General features: G+C 43.3%; 1 protein-coding gene across 1 annotated transcript in view; it reads right to left on the reverse strand.

The window, feature by feature from the left end:
• Positions 1–2517: 2517 nt before the first annotated feature.
• The window catches only part of LOC143960256 (F-actin-capping protein subunit alpha-2), a 71875-nt gene continuing 50976 nt past the window's right edge, over positions 2518–23416 (reverse strand). The window contains exons 8-10 of the mRNA XM_077468640.1: positions 12164–12235; positions 10740–10802; positions 2518–3894 (exon numbers count right to left, since the gene is read on the reverse strand). Of these exons, the coding sequence (XP_077324766.1) occupies positions 3754–3894; positions 10740–10802; positions 12164–12235 (276 nt within the window). The 3' untranslated portion in view covers positions 2518–3753. The remainder of the gene's footprint in view (positions 3895–10739; positions 10803–12163; positions 12236–23416) is intronic.

The following is a 23416-nucleotide window of genomic DNA, read 5'->3' on the forward strand; positions in this document are numbered from 1 at the left end:
CCTTTGAAAAATGCTATCTGGTTGCCTGTTAGGCTAATCCTCTGGATCCTCTCTAAAAGCCAAGTCCCCCTTTTGCAAAAAACAAACAAACAAAATGCAGTTATGTTATGTGTATTGGCAGGGCAATGCAAAGACTCGTGCAGACTCTTTCCAGCTCTGTGTCCATACCAAAGGTAGAAGTGCTGGTGGAAGGGTCAATGAATTACGAGTGCAGTAAGCACTGCACTTGCATTCCATTGATAACTGTTAGATGGGACTTGTAGTCGATTTATCCACAGAACAATGTCACTGTGTGTCAGCGTATGACTATTGGTGCAATATCTATACTTGGGTTCCTGGGTCCACACACCCTGCTGTGGTCTTTATGAGAGATTTTCGCCTCTCTCCTTGAAGTTGTTTTATGATAGAAAATGTAGTAAAAGCAGGTGTTGGGACACGCAAAGATGGGAACTACCCAATAGATATAACCGAAAAGGAATAGACTGGAATTATAGCAATTGGATATTGCAAGCCTCTCATCTGTCTCAGATGCATCATCCTCATTCCGCCAGTGCAGCACCCAATTCAGGTTGCTTTCTTACTGCCACCTGCCTCCCAAAACATTTGATATATGCAGACCTTTTGTAGTATGGCTTTCTGCCTTTTACTACAGTAATCTCAGCTGCGGTAAACACTTACATGCCAACCATGGCAGCATGGAGGATAATAAATGTAAGTTACAGTGTAGTTTTTGGCATGCACTTAAATTTTACAAGCTGTGACAGATGCAGACTGTGGCACATGGGGCGGATAAGGAATGATTAGGTGTATGGCAGTAGCTGTGAATCGGATCAAACTGCTATCACAGCGTTTTGGGCTGCTGGTTGTGAATGGCCAGGGTAAATGGCTGCCAAGCGGTTTTGACTACGATTGGGGAAAACAGGGCTGTCAAGGGGTACTGGCTGTGATTGAGGGTGCATGGCTGCAATTTTTTTTTCTTAGCTTTGGATAGAGTGTAGAGAGATTAGACTGCTTTTCTGTTTTTATTGCTGTCTGTGCCCCCGTTATGTAGATTGACTCTCTCTTTTTGTCTTGTTTACCATTACCATTGAAAGAGAAGGTAAAATAAAATCCTAAAATTCTGTCCCCAGAAAAGTAAGAGGGGAAATCCAATTCCCTTAATGACTTGTCGACCAGACGCCGTCATTATACTGCAGCAGGTCGGCACGTTCCGTGAGCCGTCATAGCTATAAGTCAGCTCCTTTAGGCTTGATTCACACCTAGGCATTTTTAGTGCTTTTTGCAGATTTGGAACTACAGAATGTGTTCCATAGGAAACCATGTTAAATGGACTGTAGTGCAAATCTGCAAAATGCAAAAAGCGCATAGGTGTGAATCCAGCAGTCGCAATGACCACCGACCACAAGTGATCATGGGCATGAGAGGCAGAACAGGGAAGTGTGTGTGTAAACACGCAAATCCCTGTTCTGAGAGGAGATGCAGATTACGAGTTCCTAATAGTTAGGAACCACAATCTCCTATAGTCAGTCCCCTCCCCCTACAGTTAGAACATACAGTCAGGGAACACAGTTAACCCCTTGATCGGCCCCTAGTGTTAACCTCTTCCCTGCCAGTGACATTTATACAGTAATCAGTGCATTTTTATAGCACTGATCGCTGTATAATTGTCAATCGTCCAAAAAATGTGTCAAAAGTGTCTGATGTGTCCACCATAATGTCGCAGTCCCAATAAAAATTGTGGAACTGCCGCCATTACTTGAAAAAAAAAAAAAAAAAAAAAATTTTAAATGCCATAACTCTATCCCCTATTTTGTAGACGCTATAACTTTTGCGCAAACCAATCAATATACGCTTATTGTGATTTTTATTACCAAAAATATGTAGAATACATATCAGCCTAAACTGAGAAAAAAAATTTGCTTTAAAAAAAAATAAAAAGAAAGGGATATTATAGCCAAATTTTTATATATATATATATATATATATATATATATATATATATATATATATATATATATATATATATATATATATATATATATATATATATATATATATATATATATATATAATGTAATTTACGCTTTTTTTGTTTATAGCGCAAAAAATAAAAACGCAGATGACCAAGTACCACCAAAAGAAAGCTCCATTTGTGGGAAAAAAAAAGGACGTCAATTTTGTTTGGGTACAGCGTCGCACGACCATGCAATTGTCAGCTAAAGCGACGCAATGCCGTATCGCATAAAATGCTCTGGTCATTGAGCAGCCAAATGTTCCGGGCTGAAGTGGTTAATTTACAGGGATTTCCTCTCACTTCCAGTTTGGCTATGGGACAGGAAGTGAAGATCTCAGCAATGGGACACAGATGGTGACAAAAATAAAATAAAAAATAATCTGACAAGGGTTCTAAACCTTGTTCCCCCCCCATGTTGGATAGAAGTTTTGCCTACAGTTCTACTTTAATTCATTTTTTAAGAACCAAACATGTGACGGATGGCTGCAAGCACATTCTACTCATACAAATAGAAAATCTGCATTTTAATGTCACAATAACTTGTAATACATGTCAAGGGCAGAGAATAGGGAAAAAAAAATATATGACAGAAATGTTAAAGATCACAGGATTATACAATTTGCCTTGTTATAAAACATTGAAGATTATATTGTAAAAGAAGGAAGTTATAGGCAGACGGATTTCAAGCCAATTTGAAAATGCTATCACAAGAACAAACCATTTAATATATTCAAGCATTGTTTGCAATGTAACATGAGAACTTGGCCTTGCAATGCTTGCATTTTAAAGTGGTTGTAAACCCTTACAAACCACTTTGACCTACAGGTAAGCCTAGATTAAGGCTTACCTGTAGGTCCAAGAAATATCTCCTAAACCTATAACGGTTTAGGAGATATTTGCCTTAAGACAGGCACCACTGTCTGCGGTGCGCAGGCGCACTGAGCGCGGCATTTCCAACAACGGAGCTGCCGCGCGTGTCGGCTCCTGTGCGCATGCGCGGGAGTGACGTCATTGCGGCTCCGCCGAATGACAGCGGCGGAGCTGCGAGACCCAACCGAAAAGATGGATGCGCTGGACTACAAGGGACAGCGGTGACTTCACTGGCTCCTGTGTCAGGTAAGTGACACATAATGGACTACTATGCGATGCATAGTAGTCCATTATGCTTTGCCTTTGCAGGGAATGAAAGAGGAAGTAAACTCATCAGGGTTTACTTCCTCTTTAAGAAATGGGTTAGTTTGACAGAAGGAAATCTTCAAAAAGGTCTATGAAGCAGAGTTTTCTCATCCTAGAGGTGGAAGCCATTTGGCGTCTAGAGCATTACATATAGCCAGTGAACCACCTGTGACTACCGGCAGTAACTGCTGAAGCCATAATGAGCATTTTTGTTCTACGCTGGCACCAAAATTTTTTTTTTTCGCATGGCAGTTTACCAGGATTATTTGGACTTTTTTATATTATTTGAACTGAATTTTAGAAAAATCTTAAAAATCATTCTGACCTCCTAAAAATGTAAACAAGGGAAAGGACATAAATGCAGTACATGTACCAACCCTCAAAACATAAATGTAAACAACTTCATAATGTAAATTTTGTGCTGTAGCTGAATTGTTTTAATTACAGTAATTTAATATGTATAGCAAAGGGCCATGCTGACCAGGGAAATTGGCAGCTTCAAAGACTTTTGCAGCCATGTTTATTTGTATGTACACTGACACTAAAGTCACACAACATTCCTGTTAGGCATTTTGCATTTCTTTTCCAATTTTGTAACTAAGAATCTTGTTCCAGTCAATCTTCGTGCGTGTCACTGGCAGCTGCCGGCGTAAGGCTTTGAAAGTAGTGTCAGACATAGTCTGGTAGTTCTCACTGATTGCAGTCTAAGGCAAGAAGAAATACAAATGGTTAAAATCATGACAATCAATGCAGGATCACTACGTTTACAAAGGGGCTGTATGAATTTATTCATGATCATGTTTAAGACCACGTTTAAAACTAAATTTTGGAGTGTTATTCTGACACCAATATTTTGCCAAACTGCCTTTAGAAAAATAGAATTTTTGTATTTGCCTTACTTTCTTGGAGTTCTTTAAAGGGACACAGGATACTGTTATTTTGAGAGAATTATGTTATATTTTCATCATAAACGAGAAGTTTGTTTTACATAACAAAAAGCCCCTTTCACACGGACGATCTGTTCAGGACCGCCTGTCAGTTTTTCAGGTGGACCTGAACGGATGCCCCATAGAGGTCTACAGAGCGTCGGATGTCAGCGGTGACAAGTCCGCTGACATTCGACCCGCTCCGATCCGAAAAAGTGTGACGGGGAAAAAAGCTATTTTTCCATCCATCATCGGATCGGGTGACGACGGACACTGCGGTCCGTCGTCACCCGATCTCCCATAGGGGAGAGCGGCACTGTGACAGGTCCGTCCCTGCGCAGTGTGCAGATATGGACCTGTCATCTTCCTGCTCAGCGGAGATCGCACCGGCAATCCCCGCTGAGCAAACAGATATCCGCGGGGCGGATCAGCACTGATCTGCCCCTTGTGAAAGGACCCTTATACTCACCTAGGTGGATGCAACATCGACCCAATGCTGCATCTGTTCCAGCACCTCTGCACTGAGAACTGAGCAACCAAAGACCGATGATTGCTCAGTTCTTCCCCTCTGCTCTGAGCCGAGCTGTGACAATCGGTCACCAGCTCTCTGGTCTGCCCCTCCAGCACTCACTAGAGCTCTGGGCTGTGGAAGGGGTGGGTTTAGTCTCCCAGCAACACAACTGAGAGGCTGAGCCAGTTGCTGGTTCAGGCTGGACTGTGAGTGAAAAGGGGTAATAAGAGTGCAGAAGGAACTGCACTCCTGTGATCCATAGGAGAAGTATAGCCAAAAAAGCTTTGGCCACACTTCTCCTTTGCGGAATTAGAGACACTGACAAGCAAAAAAGCCATTGGCCAGCCAGGTATACCCCTCAAACTCCAATCCTGCCTTGGTTTTGTAGTAAAGCAGTAGTAGATCGTGGTTGGGATCTGTGTTCTTTAATGAACGCCAAGAAATGGATGTAATGGCAAGAAAATAAGGTTTACTCTCTTTCACTCACACTGGCACTGCAGCATTTAGCTTTTCCAAGCCCGAGTTCACACTATTGCAAAGACAGACATCGCATGCGATTTGCAGCGTGCCGATCACATGTGATGTCTGTGCAATGTGAGTTCAGCTATACAGTTTTATGGCTGAACTCGCATTGGATATGCATAAAAAAGGTGCAGGGACCTTTTTCCCCGCACTGGAATCGGATCGCATGCGTGTTCACACCCATGCGATCTGATTCCTATCGGAATCCACAGTTTGCACTGCGATCTGTGAACTGATCTGGGGGTGTCATTAACATTGTATTGACACCTGTAGCGGTTCGCAGAGGGCAGTGTGAACGGCCTGCGGGAGACATGTGATGCTGAAATCATGCTGGTTCTTACATCGCTATAGTGGGAACCCAGGCTAAAAAGGTTGGGGAAGCCACGTGGGAAGTATAAAAGAACTTTTATGCCTCCCAAAATGACTTTCCTTAAAATGTTCCCTCTTGAACCAACTTGTCCACCAAAGCACATCTATAAAACTCCCTGGTAGACAAGTGGTTAAATCAAGCTCACAGCTGCTGCAGGAACTATGTGGCTCCTCAAGAACAAAAATTTTCCTTTAAAGCCATACTAAACGGCAGAAGATTTTTTTTACCTTAATGCACTCTTTGCCTTAGGGTAAAGAAAACTTCTGGGTGCAGCTACCCCAGCCCCCTTATACTAACCTGAGCCCCATCTCGATCCAGCAACGTGCATGAGAGCAATGGCTCTCCCGGGTCCCTCCTCATTGCCTCAAAACAGCAGCAGGAGCCATTGGCTCCTGCTTCTGTCAATCACAGCTAATGTGGAGAGAGTGGGGCCAAGCCACAATATTCACTGTGTGCGAATAGACAATGTCTATTCACAGGAGCACAGCTCAGGAGTAAGTCGGCTTGAGTGCCCCCATAGCAAGAGGCTTGGTATTGGTGCACACAGCAGGGGGGAGGAGCCAGGATCACCAGCAGGAGACTCAATAAGAAGAGGGTCGGGACTGCTCTGTGCAAAACCATGTTTGTTAGAACATGAAAAGCAAAAAAAAAAAAAAATATGCAACTTCAGAATAACTAAGGATTTGCGAGACACTTCGTAAGACAGATCCTCCATGGCTGAAGGCCTCTATTCCAGCAGATATTTCCAAGATTTTTTTTCTTTGGGGGGCGGGGTCATAGAAGTACATTTATGGCCCCTGTGTTCCAAGTCAGCAAGCATATTTGCAATTTGATCAATTAACACAAGCACGGTTGCTGAGAATTCCTCTGTGGCAGATGAGGGTGTCACACCTGACAGGGCTATTGAAGGCACCAAGGATGTTGACTCAGGAGACAATGATCCAGACTTTCCAGGTCCTAGGAGAAGGGATACTGCAAGCTGCTCCAGGCAGTTAGTGGAGTGTAAGTCAGAGAGGACCCTATTCGCCTGGACTGCTCCCCTTACACCTAGGATCCAAAGTTTTTCACTGTTGAACAGAGGCAACTTAATCAAAGACACCACGTAAAAAACTATGGGTACTTTATAACCTGCTGCTGAGAGCAGGAGAGGTTCAAAAGGCTGAAGAGTTGAATGTCAGGAGAGCAAAACACTGCAGGCGGCAGCAAAGACTAAAGCCTCGTACACACTAGTAAAACATCACAGCTCAGGTTGGAGCTGTTGTATTAACAAGTGGACGTTAGCACAGTGATCTCCGCTGCTGAGCGATGGCGTTCTGACATACTGAGACCCCCCCCACCATTGTCTGCGAGCAATGATCATGAGTTGGTTGGCAGACCATTTGACCTTTCGTCATAAGCCTACACATGGGCTGAATGTTGGCTGGTTTCTATTGAACTGGACGATGCTGGCCCATGTGTACTAAGCTTAAAGGCCAAGTTCACCTTTAAAGAAAGCTCTGCAAGGTGAACTTACACAGGTCCCCCCAGTTAAGCTGACCTGGACCGCCGCAGTCCCAGGCTTATTAGTCCCCCTAAGCAGAATGTCAAAAACGTCTCTCATCAGGGGGACGTTGTGGAGCATTCTAATTGGTCAGCGCTGTCACATGGGAGGCGCAGACTAATCAGCAGCCACATAGCCCGCCCTGGTAGCTATGCAGTATATGCAAGGATGGAGAGAGGTTTTCTAAGTCCCGGGCTCCTGACGCAGATATACTGGGCCTTAGAAACGGAGATTGCAGCGGTCCCGGACAGCGGGACTGGGGGAGGGGACCTATGTAAGTTCACCTTACAGATTTTTCTGTAAAGGTGAACTTACACTTCAACATGGTGAAGCTTTGCAAGAAGAAGCAATGGCGGGAAGCAGCTACCTCGTGTTAAGAAGGTGGGAGCAGAGAGTGGATGACCCTCTTTAGTGATGCAGCAATTAACTGTCTAACATGCTAACACTTGCTCTGTGGCAACAAAGGAACAGCAGCATAATCATGGCACCCAACAAATGTAATAAAAGTAGTTCCTGATGCTCAGCCCACATGACATAAATATGGAGAGTCTACAGTGGCCATGTGACATCAAAGGCCATGCCACAACTCTGGATCTGGAAAGCTCTCAGTAGTCAACCGACCTATCAGGTCTGGAAAGTGTGGCAAGCAGTGCCCAGTGACTGAAGATCACATTCCAGGCAGGCCCCAGTGTCTTTGGTCCAGCAGGGTCGGGCCTCAAAAGCTTTTACTGAGGAGATGCCGATTCAGGTAGCTGCATAAAGAGCCCAGCTCAGCAGCATGTATTAGGAAAGTCTATATTAACTTGAGCTGTGGAAGGTTTTACCCACTTCATGACCAGACCATTTTTTGCTATTTAGCACTGCGCTATACTTTTACTGGTTATTGCATGGTCATGCAATGCTGGACCAAATTAGAGCTTTCTTTGGTGACTGACCACTCCAGGGAGTACCCACGTCCTACACCACTCCAGGGAAGGAAAGGAGGGGGCCTCCTTACTTACCGTGTCAGTGAGTGCGCAAGTAATTCTCCCAGACAGATCCGCCTAGCCACTGAAGTGGGGGGGCTGTTGGCCATGAGGAACGATGGGACAGGCCGAGACCCAGTCGTATGCGACCTCACGAGGCGTTTAACTCGCAGGGCCAGCCCCCGTCCAGTGGGGCTATGTCGTGGCCAACCGAGCGAGTAGCTGCGCTCACTGGTCAGACTGGGGAGACCACTGGATCTTAGTGTTCAGCCCGTTGCCCTGTCCGGCAGTTGATTGAAGATCTCGCAGAAAAAAAAATGCAAGAAGGAAAAAAAAAAAAAAAGGAACTTAAAAAGCATTAACAAAAAATTGCCAGAAACAGAGATTCCAGCAGAGAACAAGGGCCTTACTCCTGACTAGGCAGGAAGAAAAAAAAATGGAGGCCTATAGCAGAGAGGGGGGGATGTATATCACCTAGGACTGCCCATAGGTGTAGCCAAGTCTTTTTTCTGCCTAGTGTCCTATTTCTGTAAGGGGCGATATGACCCTATGGTTCTGAATAATGGAGCGCTGTGTCAGTCAATGAAAAAAATGAGAGAAAAAAAAAAGGTTTCAGTGTCCCTGTGCCCCCCCTTCCCTGTGTGAAGGGGGAAGAGATCAGCGCTGTGCAGGGCTGCATCTTTTCTCCCCTTACTTCTTTACACTGCATTCGAGCAGGGGCAGGATCCAGGAAGTGTGTGTGTGTGTGTGTGTGTGTGTGTGTGTGTGTGTGTGTGTGTGTGTGTGTGTGTGTGTGTGTGTGTGTGTGTGGGGGGGGGGGGGGGTGTGGGCCAAGTCCTGCTGCGCAAGTCTATGGAGAGCAGCGCCGTAGACACACAGCTCGGAAGCGTAGGGACTACCTCTGCCCATAGCCGACTGGCTATGGTGGTCCTGCAGAAGAAGAGGAGGAGCCAAGATCACCGTCGGGGACACCAGAGGAGGTGGTTCGGGCCGCTCTGAGCAATACCACTGCACAGAGCAGGCAAGTATAACAGAGAGAGAGATAGATATATATAGAGGCAGACTGCACAGATTATTTGTTTACACAAGTTCTTTCCCTTTGATCTAAGTAGTAAGCGTTAGTTACAATGTTTCAAGTTCTACACTTGGGCAGATTGCCCGGGATGCTCTCTTTTGACAGCTGAGTGAGCACATAATCTCTCCACTTCTTTATATGAAAGAATCGCCTACTCTCAGCGGAACAGATCGTAAGGGGGTGAATTGAGATCACGTTTTTTTTTTTTAACGATTAATCGCGCAGCTCTAGTCTACACTCCAAATATTAGAATTTAATTTATCTATGTTTTACTTGTGGCAGTTTTGTCCTAGTCAGTTTATGTCTTGTGTATCTTGACTGCAGCAAATTTTATTTTTACTGTATTTTATTCCATTGCATACTGCCGTCTAATGATCTGGCAGTCATTATCAGTCCTGCCCACCCTCTGCCCATTTGTACCAGCCCTGCCTCTCAAACCCCTTCCCCTTGTATTACTCCATTAGTTTGTATTACTCCATTAGTTTGAAGGAGCGACTGCCCATGCTCTGAAACATGTCCGGTCCACTCCGATGTCACTTCCGGTTGCCCGGATTGCATGCTGGTCCAGACAGCTCAGCTCTCCATCTTGGATCACAGACACAGGGTTTACCACCACTGGTTGGATGGAACTTCCACCTGCAGCCATCTTTAGTCCCAGGAGGCATCCCACTGGTCGTTATGGATTCATTGATATGCCCGTTTTTCACTTCCATCTTGTAAGTGTTTTTAACCCTTCCTTATCATTAAAGTGTTTTATTACTGCACTTAAGTGCCTTCTCTGCTTTGTTTTTCTTAAATAGAGTGTGCTTCCCTCTTCTGAAGTGCTGCTGTGGTGCATTAATCACATTTCAAGAGCCAGTTATGTACTGTTTGTAAAAGTCTGTTATCCAGAGCGCCCTATTCTCCACACTCCTGGTGTGAAAGTTATAGCGTCTACAAGCTATGGTGTATATATAATGGAATTTTTATACTAGTAATGGTGGTGATCAGTGACTTACAGTGGAACTGCGATAGTGCCGTGGCCAATCTAACACTAACCGACGCTGGGTGGGAACATTAGCAATGACACTAATACTGTGATCAGTGAGAATACTATACACTGTCACTATACTTAAGACGCTGGCTGGCAAGGGGGTGAACATCTCAGGGTAATCAATAGGTTAAGAGTGTGCCTAACAAGTGTTAATGCTGGGACCTGCTAACAAAAATCATCAGGGGGTGCTGCGGTGGTGTGCACTTAAAAAAAAAAAAAAAAAAAAAAAGTACTGCGTGAAGAATTTTTTCCAAAATAAAATTAACAGCGTGATGCACTAGTATCAGCCCATTAACACTGCGCTGGTCCGCCAATGTGAACAGGCCCTAAGGACCAAAATAACCCTTATATAGGAAAAAGTAAGGGAGGGTTATACCCCTGTCAGTTTTTTTGCCATCTGTATCCCATAAGGGAGATTTTCCTTCCGTTCCTATCCCATAGGCAAAAGAGGAAGCGAGAATAAATCCCTCCAAAGTGAAGGGATCCTGGAATGACACCAGAACTAGTGTCCCCATTGGAAGATTTCCCCTCTATTACTGTTCCAATGTCAATCCAAAACTAAGAAAAGTTTTGCATTTGGTTAAACTTTAAGGCTTAATAGACATACCTGGTATTCATTTTCAGCGTCCTCTACAATCTTAATGAACTCCTTTGCAGTCTGAATATCATTCTGAAAAATACAAATACATTAAAAATCTCAAATTTATGCAAAAGAGAAACTGGACGGTTGTTGGCGGACAATAAAAGTTCCCTACATTTATAGCATGACCCGGTTTTCTTGGGACAGTTTTGAGTTATGACAACCAACCATCCATAAAATGCAAAGACATGCGTTTCCAACCAAACTGTCATTTACAAACACAACAGCATGCAGTCACTATTTATTTTGATGTAATGGATAGAATTTTGCCTGGTATCTTGCAGCTCTGCACTTTTACAGGCCAATTAAGTAAAGTATCATGAAATGTGCAGTAATCAATACCAGCTCATTATATTTGAAGTTTGACTTCAGTTACTGAAATCTTATTAGCTATGGATCACTACATGTTCTAATGTTCTAGGTGATTTGCAATGAAATTCCCAGGCATCTGCTGATCTAACCATTTGTATCTTATCAAAAAGGGTCTGCAGTCCTGTAATTTTTAAAGTTTCTAGATACATAGGCACAACACATTTTAGGCCCTGTTCACATCTTGACATTCCGGATCATGGGCGAAAGCGACGCAATTCTGTCCACGATCCTGAATCACTGCAAATCGCAGGATGCCCATGTGATCCCTGTCACTTCCAATGGCACCCTGATCACGCTGTGATTTTGCTGCAAATGTCACCTGACGAATCACAGTAAAAATAACGCAAACAGAATCGAGGGACACCTGGCGCCCAAAAGAAGTACAAGAACTTCTTTTAAATGACAGGCATCCCACAATTTCGTTTGCATGATTATACCGCGATTGTCACCTGACAAATCGGAGTAAAAATCGTTCAGTGATTGGGGTGCCATTGGAAGTGACAGGGATCAAATGGGCGTCCTGCGATTTGAGATCATGGGCAGAATCACTGCAATTCCGCCCACAATCCAGAAACGTCAAGATGCGAATGAAGCCTTAACGAAAAAGCTGCATTATGAGTGGTCTTTACACTGAGCACAATATTAAGATGCGTCCATTTCAACAGAAAGCATTGTCTATAAACAGACAACACTCCTCAGCTACTGAAATAACATATACAATGACTGTATCTGTGCAACACACCAGTGTTTCTGGATGTACAGTTAAGTAATGGGATAAAAAGGATTTGCAGGTCTCTGGCCACTATCCCAGAATAATCCACTTATTCGACCCATGCTTAGTAGTACTTTGTTCAAATAATTTACTTGTCTGAACATATTTAGAATCTGGGGAAAAACATCAAATAGCATTTGTGAGTCAACCTGCTACCTATTATTATCCAAGATGGACAAATATTCCCACTTTATTACTGAAACACACAATATTCCATTTGATCTGGATGGCTAAAGAACATACTTACAGACACTGTTAGCGATTCTTCAATATCTTTATGACTCACTAACTGTACATTTCCATCTTCATAATAATGGACCTATATAAAAATTTACAAAGTTCTGTTATATGCTACAGATAGTGCTACCACAATGAAGGTTTTAATAAAATACAATTACAATTACAGACTACATGTGTAACCAATCAGTAAACTAATGCTTATTTAGGAAATACTTAAGCTCCATTCACACTTGTACAACTCCAAAGTTGTGCGATTTTGGAGTGCAACTTAGGATGGGTGCAACTTGGATGCGACTTTGGCTTTGACCAATGGTAATGGACAACTGTTGCATGTATAACATTCAGGGGTGACTTTCGAGGATTTACATTGCAGTCCATGGTATTTGCATAATAGTTGGACCAAAGTAGTGCAGGAACCTTTTTGTTTTTTTAAAACACTTGCCGACCGCACATATACACGTTGTGGTTTACTGGGGCTATGGTTGGTAACCCCAGTATATTTTTTTTTCAGCCAACGGCTGCCTTTCTCATGAGAGCAATCATTCTAGAGCTAGATCTCCTGTGACGCTAAACAGGTAACCTGTAAAAATGTTTAAAGCGTCACCTATGGAGTTTTAAGTATCGTATCATCTTTCATTATAAAAAATTAACACAAGAAAGTTCAGATAAACTGCTGCATCAGTTCCATGTTAAAACAGTGCTGTGTAGATGATTTGTATGTGATGACAGTATAAATTGCTCTTTAAACACAGATGGTCTGTGTGCACCATCCAAACAAAATGTCACTGTGTTAGGCACGCTCCCCCAAGGGGTTAAACTCGCAAAAGCCTAAATAGATAAACGCAAGCCTTTAAAAGAAATCCTTATATTGCTTGGGAGCACGGTCATCTGTACTTGAGGCTGTTTCGGGAACTATAATTCACTCCGATCAGGTGTATCCATAAAACAAAGGATTTGGACATAACGTAATCCTGTTTCATGAATTTATAAGTTTAAAAAAATAATAAAAAAAAACCCCCAAAACCCATCCATCATACAAAATACATACACAAATGTAAACATCAATGAAGCATATAAATCACAAAGTGAGTTTAATCACCAGTCTGCTGCCCAGGGAGACCTCTGTGTGGAATACACATCAATACTATGCACTTCCTGATACCAGCCAGCTGAAGGTGGAATGCACGTCACTGCCAGTTGCCGTGGTGATCACGCGCTGATGCGTTTCGTCACTTCCGACGTCAACTGAGGGCGTGATCTCACGGTCTAACACTCAACCTTTCACCATCATGTCTCACGGCTTTTTAACTGTTCCCCTGCCGCTTGCTCTGATTAATGGGTACACACAATCATAATAGCAGCACAGGGACAGCACTGAAGGCTCAAGAGAACTAATGATTTACCTCACACTGCATGTTCAAATTGGATATAGGTGTAGCTTCTCTTCCTTATCTTAAAAGATTCCTTTACCTTTAGTGGTGGCACAGTGGTGTAGTGGATAGCACTCTCGCCTAGCAGTAAAAAGGGTCGCTGGTTCGAATCCCAACCACGACACCACCTACCTGGAGTTTGCATGTTCTCTGTGCCTGCGTGGGTTTCCTCCAGGTACTCTGGTTTCCTCCCACACTCCAAAGACATGCAGGTAGGTTAATTGGCTTCTGTCCAAAATTGTCCCTAGTACATGAATGGGGGCCTTGGATTGTGGGCTCCTTGATGGTAGGGACTGATGTGAAGGTGCAATGTATAGGGATAGGGACAATTGTAGACACTCACTCAGGATGGACTGGTGTCTTTATTCAACCTTACTAACTATGTATATGTAACCTTACACTACACACCCTAATGATCAGATATAAAAGTAGCCACACACCATACCTGATGCGATCTCAAACTTATATTCAATCGATGAGCAATCATAGGTTGACGTTTACTTGATAAAATATTAAAAAATTAGTTTTTTTTATTACAGCTTACCTGTAAAATCCTTTTCTTGTAGTACATCATGTGACACAGAGCCTTAAGTAATTACTTAATGGGTTATAGGCCACCTTTAGGTGTTGACACTGGTTATAACCAATCAAGGAAGTTCACTCCCTATATAACCCCTCCTCCTTCCAGGAGCACAGCAGTTTTTGTAGCAAAGCAATCCCAAAAATTCTCTTTTATTAACCGATTTTAGGGATGAAGGCACACTAGATGTGTCCTCATTTAAAGTCCCACATGTGCTGTCTGCACATTCCTCCCCCCCCCCCCCCCCTGTTTTTTTAATCCCAAAAGAGGGACGGGACCTCTGTGTCCCAGGATGTACTCCAAGAAAAGGATTTTACAGGTAAGCTGTAATAAATATCCTATTTTCTTTATCGTACATCATGGGACACAGAGCCTTACTTAATGGGACGTCCCATAGCAATGCTACCTGAGGGGAGGGAGAGAGACAATGAGGATATAGCAACCAAAAATACCAACTTCCTTGTCAAAAAGGACTAGGGGACTATGTTGTATTGGTTCAAATGGTTGTTTTTGTAACACAGACAAAACGAAGTTCAAATCCCAAGGGTTCAAGGGAAGTTTGACGGACAGAATAAGCCACGTCATCCCTTGTATTAAATCCCGGACTAAAGGAGTAGCAGCAAGTGGTCTTCGAAATAAGACCGATAAAGCTGAGATTTGGCCTTTAATAGTACTCAAGGCCAATTTAATTTGTACCTCTAATTGTAGAAAGGCAAGAATTCTGCCTAGGCTATATCTCAGAGGGTGCCAACCCTTGGAATCATACCAGGAAATGTAAGCCCTCCAGACTCTATAGTTCTGGAAGCTGGCTTCCTTGCATTAATCAGGGTAGAGATAACTGACCCGGAAGCCGTTAAATTTAGAGACCGTAAGGAAAGATGGAATATCGGTCCCTGTGAGAGCAGATCTGGCTGTAGTGGGAGGGACCATGGGCCCTCCACTGCCATCTTTACAATTTCTACATACCATGACTTTCTGGGCCATGCAGGTGCCACCAGAATTACTGGCTCTCTTTCCACTTTGATCCTGCAAAGTCATCAAGGCAGCAACTGATTGGGGGGAATGCATAGATCATCTGTTCCGCATGCAAATGGATCCCTTGTTCTGGCCACAAAGTTGACTAACTTCAGATGTAGATCTTCTAGCATCCAGGTTCAACATGGAGTCCCCCATCTTTGGCAAACAGCCCGAAATATGTCAGGGTGAAGAGACCATTCCCCTGGGAATAACTGCTGGTGACTCAAGTAGTCCGCCTGCCAATTCTCTACTCCCGGAACGAAGACTACCAATAGGCACGGAACATTCCTTTCTGCCCAAGTTAGAATATCTGCGCTGAGAGACTGTCGGTGCCCCCTTGATAATTGATATAAGCCACAGCTGTGGCATTGTCGGATTGAATCTGGACAGGACAATCCCGTAACCTGATCTTTCAGGCTTTATAGAGCCAGGAGTACTGCCTGAATCTCTAGGATATTGATGGACAAGGTTATTTTCGGTTCTTGACCACTGTCCCTGGACAGTTGTCTTTTCTAGTACTGCTCCCCAGTCTGAAAGGCTGGCATCCATCGTTGCCACTTTCTAGATGACTGGTCTGAAGGATTTTCCTTTCAGCAGATTCTGGGTTGTGAGGCTTTGGGACACTCTTGGGGACAGCTGCATTGGCAAGTCTAAAGCTTGAATGGTTTTGTTCCAAGCAGACAGGATACTGTTTTGCAACAGTCTCAAATGGAACTGGGCATAGGGAACAGCTTCGAATTAAGCCATCATGGTTCCTAGCAACCTCAAACCTCATGCAAAGTTGAATGGGCGGGGTCGCCATTTGACCTGACCATTCGCACCAGCTCTTATGGAGTCGATTTTTGCCTGAGGCAAGAAAAGCTTTTCCTGGGCTGTGTCTATGATCAGACCCAAATACTCCAGCCTTTTTAGCGGCATTTAAGTTATCTCTAGGTTGAGAATCCAACCCAAACTTTTTAGATAGTTGGTTGTAATGTGTACACTTTGCTCTAAAAAAAGCCACCGACTGATCTAATAGCAATTGATCGTCTACGTATGCTACGACTTATGCTCTGTGCTGTTAACCTGGCTAGAGGTGGGGCCAGCACTTTGGTGAACACCCAGGGTGCTGTGGCTAGCCCGAAGGGCAGGGCTACAAACTGGACCCTGCATGGAGGAGGAAAGGACATTTTCAGTCACGTATAGGGCGGGTGTGTAATGTAAGGGGGGTACAGCGCCATGTCCCCCTAACCCTCTGGTCCCATCGGGGGAAAAGAAAAAAAACATTTTTTTGCATATTTCTTTTACCTTGAAAGTCTCCCGCCACACACTGCTGCAACCAGACACGGACTGAGCTTTACAGTGAAGACAACAGACTAAGGTATGCACATAGACTCCCTCTACTGGAGAATTTAGGCATGACAACATTTTTTCCCTAATGGAAGAAATACATAGGTGTTTTTAATACCCAACTTTCTTCCGTTACCTTATCCCTGCCGCAGGATTTGCTAAATTAACAGACAATCCAACCTTCACCCATTGGGGGGCTGCGTTTAACAAACCTTCAGGGACCGGGTCCATAAAACGGGGTTCAACTCCCTTGGAACTGTAAAGAGCACCCCATCAGGAAGTTTAGGTAACGTAGCAAGACCTAAGCCCTGGGTTCCTGGGGTCCAGCCCTACAAAGAGGAGTTACAGGCAAAACCTTGTGCTTCGGATACGAGGCCCCAGGTACCATCCCTTTAGGCCCAATGGCACTTTGGATGGATCTGGTCTATGGAGGCTATTGAAATCCAGCATGGATCCCTCCTGGAGCTCCTCAGAGCACATCTTCAGTCTTGACCAACACCTTAGACACTGGCGAAAAAAAACTGATGTGCTCCCGGAAGGTGGAGGGGTTATATAGGGAGTGAACTTCCTTGATTGGGTATAACCAGTGTCAACACCTGAAGGTGGCCTATAACCTATTACTTAAGCTCTGTGTCCCATGATGTACAATAAAGAAATATATAGTCTTAAAATTAAAATGTCATTGGCGGATTACATTCACAAAAATAGTATATATTCATACCCTCCAATTACAGGGGAGATATCTACTGTATATACACGTGCAATTACAAAAAAAAAAAAAAAAAAAAGTGTGTACACACACACACGTCACTTGAAACCCCAAGGGTTAAATGTTGATCTAGATATCTGTTTTATTAGTGATTATTCATTCCATGGAATAATCTTAGCATAAAATGTAACGGATTCCAAGGATTTTAATGATAAAGCATGAATCCCTATAGGATTTTAATTTATTCAAATGACCCAAGTCCAGTAGTAATTTTAGATAACTTTATTCATATATTTTTTTTAACATGAATGCATCTGGTGATGCGATTTATCACTGGAGACATACATATTGCTCATCTCTGTAGCATGTACTGACGGATAATCATTTCATTAGTTCTGTGTGTTTATATACATCACACGTTTGTATATACAGTAGTTGTAGCCCCTATAATTGGAGGGTATGAATATATAATTTTTTTATGAATGTAATTTGCCAAAGACATTTTAAGAAAATATATTTTATCAAGTAAACTAACTAAAGTAAATTAACCTACGATTGAATATAAATTTGAGATTGCATCAGGAATGGTGTGTGGCATTCCAGCTGAGGCTACTTCTATATCTGATCATTAGGGTGTGTAGTGTAAGGTAAAGGAATGTTTTAAGAGAAGCTAAACCTATATCCAATTATTTGAACGTGCAATGTGAGGTAAGTCATTTGTTCTCTCGAGCATTCAGTGCTGTCCCTGTGCTGTTATTACGATTGTGTGTACCCATTAATCAGAGCAAGCGACAGGTGAACAGTTAAAGAGCCGTGAGACATGATAACAGATTGAACATTAGGCTGTGAGATCACAACCCCAGGTGAAGTCGGAAGTGCCGAAACGCGTCAGTGCATAATCTCCACAGCAACCGGAAGTGACGTGTACATTCCACTGTCAGCTGGCTAGTATCAGTAAGTGCATAGTATCGCTGTGTATTCACCACAGACATCTCCCTGGGCAGCAGAATGGTGATTACACTCACTCTGATTTATATGCTTCATTGAGGTTTGTCTACATATTTTGTATGAGGGACCGATGCAGCAGTTTATCTGAACTTTGTGTTAATTTTTTATAATTTTGAACATTTTAAACAGCATATTTTGCATAGCATATCCTTATCCGCTGAAAAGTGATTAAGCAGGTCTCACTTTATAATTTAAAACTTTTGTGTTTGAATTTTATTATTTGACTTTGAGAGCTGTGAAGTATTTTGGCGCTGAGTAGTGTACATAGGCCTGGGTTTACACATAAGCAACATTTTCAATTTTTTGTAAAATATAAAATGAGTATATACTGTTTTTTTTTTTTTTTAATTCATTAAAGTTTAATTTTTCCCCTTTTTTTGCTCAAATAATGTGTAAAAAAATTGCAACAATCAATATCTTATTCCCTATGGTCTCTGCTTAAAAAAAAAAAAAAAAAAAAAAAAATTCTAGCAAAAAATACTGATTTAAAACTTGTAAGCAAAAAGTGCCAGAAAAGGCTTTGTCTTCAAGTGGTTACAGTTGCTGCGACTAAGTCGCACATATTTGAATGGAGTGGCATACACACAATCCGAAAATTGTAGGCAAAATATCGCTTTTTTACGCTCGTACACAGCTTTCGATAGCCGATGACAGTTTATCCGATATTATCCAAATTGGACGAGCACAAAGATTTTCGTTTAGCCAGCACATTTGTTGTCCGAAATTACAATACAAATACACCATAACACGACATCACTGAGTTTTTTTTTCTTCTGTCGTACGAGAATTTGAGACTTTAGTAACCTATTCAATTTCTACTTGTGACTAGCAGGCAAAAAAAATTCGGACGATCTGCCGTCCGATTTGTGCATGGTGTGTACGGGGTATTAGACACATTTAGGAAATACTTAAAGTCAGAAAGCTCACTTCATTTCTATAGACTAAATTCTGTGCATTTCACTGCAGAAAGGAAGCAGTACCTCACAGGGGCTCTAAAAAATTACATCCCGATTCCTTAGTTATAGTACTTCCCTTTTCATAATAAAACTTCCAACACAGGTTTGAATCTGAGCATAATGTGTTGTGCAGGAGTAGCACAGCCTTAGTGGTCACCTTGGAGCTGCTGACTGCTAGGATGTCTTAAAGTGGGCCACCCCTGCCATTCACCTGCAGTACTAAGAGGCTGCAGGTGAATGGCAGGGGTGGCCCACTTAAGACATCCTAGCAGTAAGCAGCTCCAATGTGACCACTAAGGCTGTGCTACTCCTGCACAACACATTACGCACTGGAAACCAATGGGTGTCCAAAGGCTGCCTGAAAATACCCCATACAGTGAAAAACAGCTTGCCTTTGCAATATTGTAGAATAATTAAGAGATATATTATATTATTATTATTATACAGGATTTATATAGCGCCAACAGTTTACACAGCGCTTTACAACATTAGGGCAGACATTACAATACAATTCAAGACGGGGAATCAGAGGGCACTGCTCATTAGAGCTTACAATCTAGGAGGGAGGTTCAAGTTATACAAAAAGGATAATAGCTGCGGGGGATGAGCTCATGGAGAAAAAAATAGTGCAGTTGTTAGATGGAGGCAGGATAGGCTTCTCTGAAGAGGAAAGTTTTCAGAGATCGCCTAAAAGTGGATAAATTTGAAGACATTCTGACAGATTGGGGTAGTGAGTTCCAGAGGATGGGCGAGGAGCGGGAGAAGTCCTGGAGGTGGATATGGGAGGAGGCAATGAGGGAGCTAGAGAGCAGGAGGTCTTGGGAGGAACAAAGTGGGCGATTAGGTTGGTATTTTGAGACTAGGCTAGTGATGTAGCTGGGGGCGGAATTGTGGATGGCTTTGTGAGTGTTAGTATTTTGAATTTAATTTGTTGGGCAAGTGGCAGCCAATGAAGGGATTGGCAGAAAGGGGTAGCAGACACTGTGCAGTTTGTAAGGTGGATGAGTCTGGCAGCAGCATTCATGATGGACTGAAGGGGGGATAGTTATTTAAAGGTAAGCCAATGAGCAGTGAGTTGCAGTAGTCAAGGCGAGAGATAACCAGGGAGTGAATCAGGAGCTTTGTGGTTTTATTGGTTAGAAAGGGACATAGTTTAGAGGTGTTTTGGAGGTTGAGGCGGCAAGCTTTGGAAAGTGATTGGATGTGGGGCTGAAAGGAGAGTTCAGAGTCCAGGATAACACCTGGCACCCTGACATGTGGGGGTGGTTGTGCCATTGCTCTTGACAGAGAAGTCAGGGGAAGAGGTGCGTGGGGGAGGAAATATTATAAGTTCGGTTTTGGTCAAGTTGAGTTTGAGGAAGCGGTGCGACATCCATCCATATATCTATATACACATACATACATGCACATATATGTACACACACACACACACCCCCCTGCAAAACGCCACTGCAGCGGTGCTTTGCTGCCAATGCCACATTGTTTTAAATGGGCAGGAGCAATGTATTTACTGCATCTACACCGCTGCAAAGAAGCTGCTGGCAGGACTTTGTGATGCCCTGACAGTGCAGCACCCCAGTGTGAAAGCACTCGGGCTTTCACACTGGGTTTGCAGCAGAGGCTTTTTTCAGGCGCTATGTAGGTGCTATTTTTAGTGCCGTAGAGCCTGAAAACCGCCTCCAGTGTGAAAGGGGTCTAAAAAGTAGGAGATGTCCAAATGCCAATATTAAACATTGTCAGATTTTTCTTTTTCTTACAGTGTGTCTCTGTGCCTACCTCCTTTAGGCCTAGTGAGCCAAAACAGATAGAGCCTAGGTTCACACTGCAGCGATTTGGGAACCAGCACAATTCCAGCACCGGTTTTGTGGGAAGCCCTACGATAGGGAGCAAGGAAGTGGTGAAACTGAGCACTTTCCTGTGCATTCCCAATCTCACCACCTCTTCCTTGGTCCCTATCATAATAGTCTCTCTCTCATGTTTCAGAGTAAGCCTAAAGTTCACCTCTCCAGGCAGAATTTCACTTTTCATAATAGAAGCCTTTTCTACTGTCCCTTCTGCCCACAGCATGCCAATGTACTCATCTCTCATGTACCTAGTCCATGGAAGCTTTCAATCAGCACCTCTCAGTTCAAAAGTCCTGCCTCCCTTTATAATGTGACCATCCAGGGAACTTCAGATCTCATCATGGACTGCCTTACAGAATAGGGTATGTTTACTTCTCTGGTCCACACCCCCCTCATTACTACATCATCTCTCATTTCCACCCACTTTCCTACCTCTTCTTTAATGCAGCCATAAATTGTACAATCAGATTGTACAATCTACTTTAGAGCTACCATCAGCTATGCAGTGTAAATGCCTGCCTAATTTGATATAAATTGAATCGATTGTTCTAGTGGATCCTCCCATTACATAGTTTTGGTAAATCTAAAAGGAAATTGTACAAAGATTGTATAGTGTATGGCCAGCTTTATACAACTACAAAAGGACGTATACCAGGAAGTCATGGAGGAGTTTTCAATAGGAGAAAGTGAAGGTCAAAGTAAATCCTGGTCTATAAAATAAGGACAGTTTTTTCTTTTCTTCAAGGTACTGTACACATTAACCACTTAAAGCGTTTGTAACCGCCCAAATAAATATGTAGATTCTGGTCCCTTAAAGCTGATTACACAGTACAGCGCTTGTGCCATGTAATCTGCTCCCCTGTAAAGGCCCCCCCCCCCCCAAAAAACCTACCACTTCCTGTATGCCCTCTCTAAAAAGAACACGATAACCAGGGCTGCTCCGCCCGCCCTGATCACCGTGGTCAAAGTGCCTCCCTCCATGGCATGTCTGCTCTCCTCTCTACCCTCTCCCCCTCCTTCCTCCTTGTCAGTGCTGTCTCTGGCCTGGTCCCACCCTCCACCACTGTTACTGTAATAATAAAATATTAAATTTCTCACTGTCAGCCCCTTTATTAGAGGCTGGCATAGCACACGGTGTAAGTTATATTTAAAAACGAGCGCTGCAAATACTGAATTTCAGCTGTCTTCAGGCCAGTCACGTGACTCGCGGCCGCTTTCCAGCTCTGATGGATGGTTTCTGCGGAGGAGATGAGTGGTCACGTGATCTACCTCTGACATCAGAGGGTGATTATGGCCCCTCCCACAGAAGACATCTATCAGAGCTGAAAAGCTGCCGCAAGTGATGTGACCGGCCTGAAGACAGCTGATATTCAATATTTACACTGCTCGTTTTCAAATACAAAAAAAAAAAAAAAAAAAAAAAAAAAAAAAAACTTACACGGTGTGCTATGCCAGCCTCTAATAGAGTTTAATATTGCCTTAACAGCCACTTTAAAGGACCAAACATTTTTCTGACATTTGTTGTTTACAAGTTTAAAGTTTCAGGGGAAGGGGAAAGAATTATCTAGCAGCTATCTGCAGCCATAACCCCGGTATTTTACGTCAAAACATGATGTGCTTTCCCAGTTAGGCAGTTGGCAAGTGGTTAATGGTATATTGGTACATAGGAATGCTGGAATTTAGAGGGAAAAAAATAAAAATAAGGTAAACTGACTTTTTATCCCTTTTGCTGCCAGGCCATGTGCTCCACATTTAAACTCAGGTGGCCAGGCCATTTTTGCAATTTTTCCAGTTTGTCTTAGACCCCTTTCACACTGGGGCGTTTTTTCAGGCGCTTTAGCATTAAAAAAAAAGCGCCTGTAAAGCGCTTGAAAGAAGCCTCATCTGCAGTCCCAATGGGAAAACCCAAGTGCTTCAAGAGCCCTTTCACAATGTCAGCACCCGAAAAACGCTCGTAAAGTGCCGCTTAAACTAGCAGCACTTTACCAGCATTTTTCAAGCGTTATTGGGGCGCTTTTAACCCCTGCTAGCGGCCAAATAAAGGGTTAAAAGCGCCCACAAAACGCTGCTGCCAATAGCGCTTTTCAGGCGTTTTACAGGCGCTTCCCATTGATTTCAATGGGAAGGGGCGCCTTAGCAGCGTTGTATTCACCGCTCCAAAAAGCGCTGCAAAGAAGCTGCTTGCAGGACTTTTTTTGACGCCCTGCCAGCGCAGCGCCTCAGTGTGAAAGCACTCGGGCTTTTACATTGGGATTGCAGTTGCAGCTTCTTTCAAGCGCTTTACAGGCGCTTTTTTTAACGCTAAGGCTGCTTTCACACTGGGGAGGGAGCGGCGTCGGCGGTAAAGCGCCGCTATTTTTAGCGGCGCTTTACCGTCGTTTTAGCGG

This window comes from Lithobates pipiens, unplaced genomic scaffold (assembly GCF_037356315.1).
Source record: "Lithobates pipiens isolate NorthernLeopardFrog02 unplaced genomic scaffold, aLitPip1_a1.2 Scaffold_8, whole genome shotgun sequence".
Classification (NCBI taxonomy): Eukaryota; Metazoa; Chordata; class Amphibia; order Anura; family Ranidae; genus Lithobates; species Lithobates pipiens.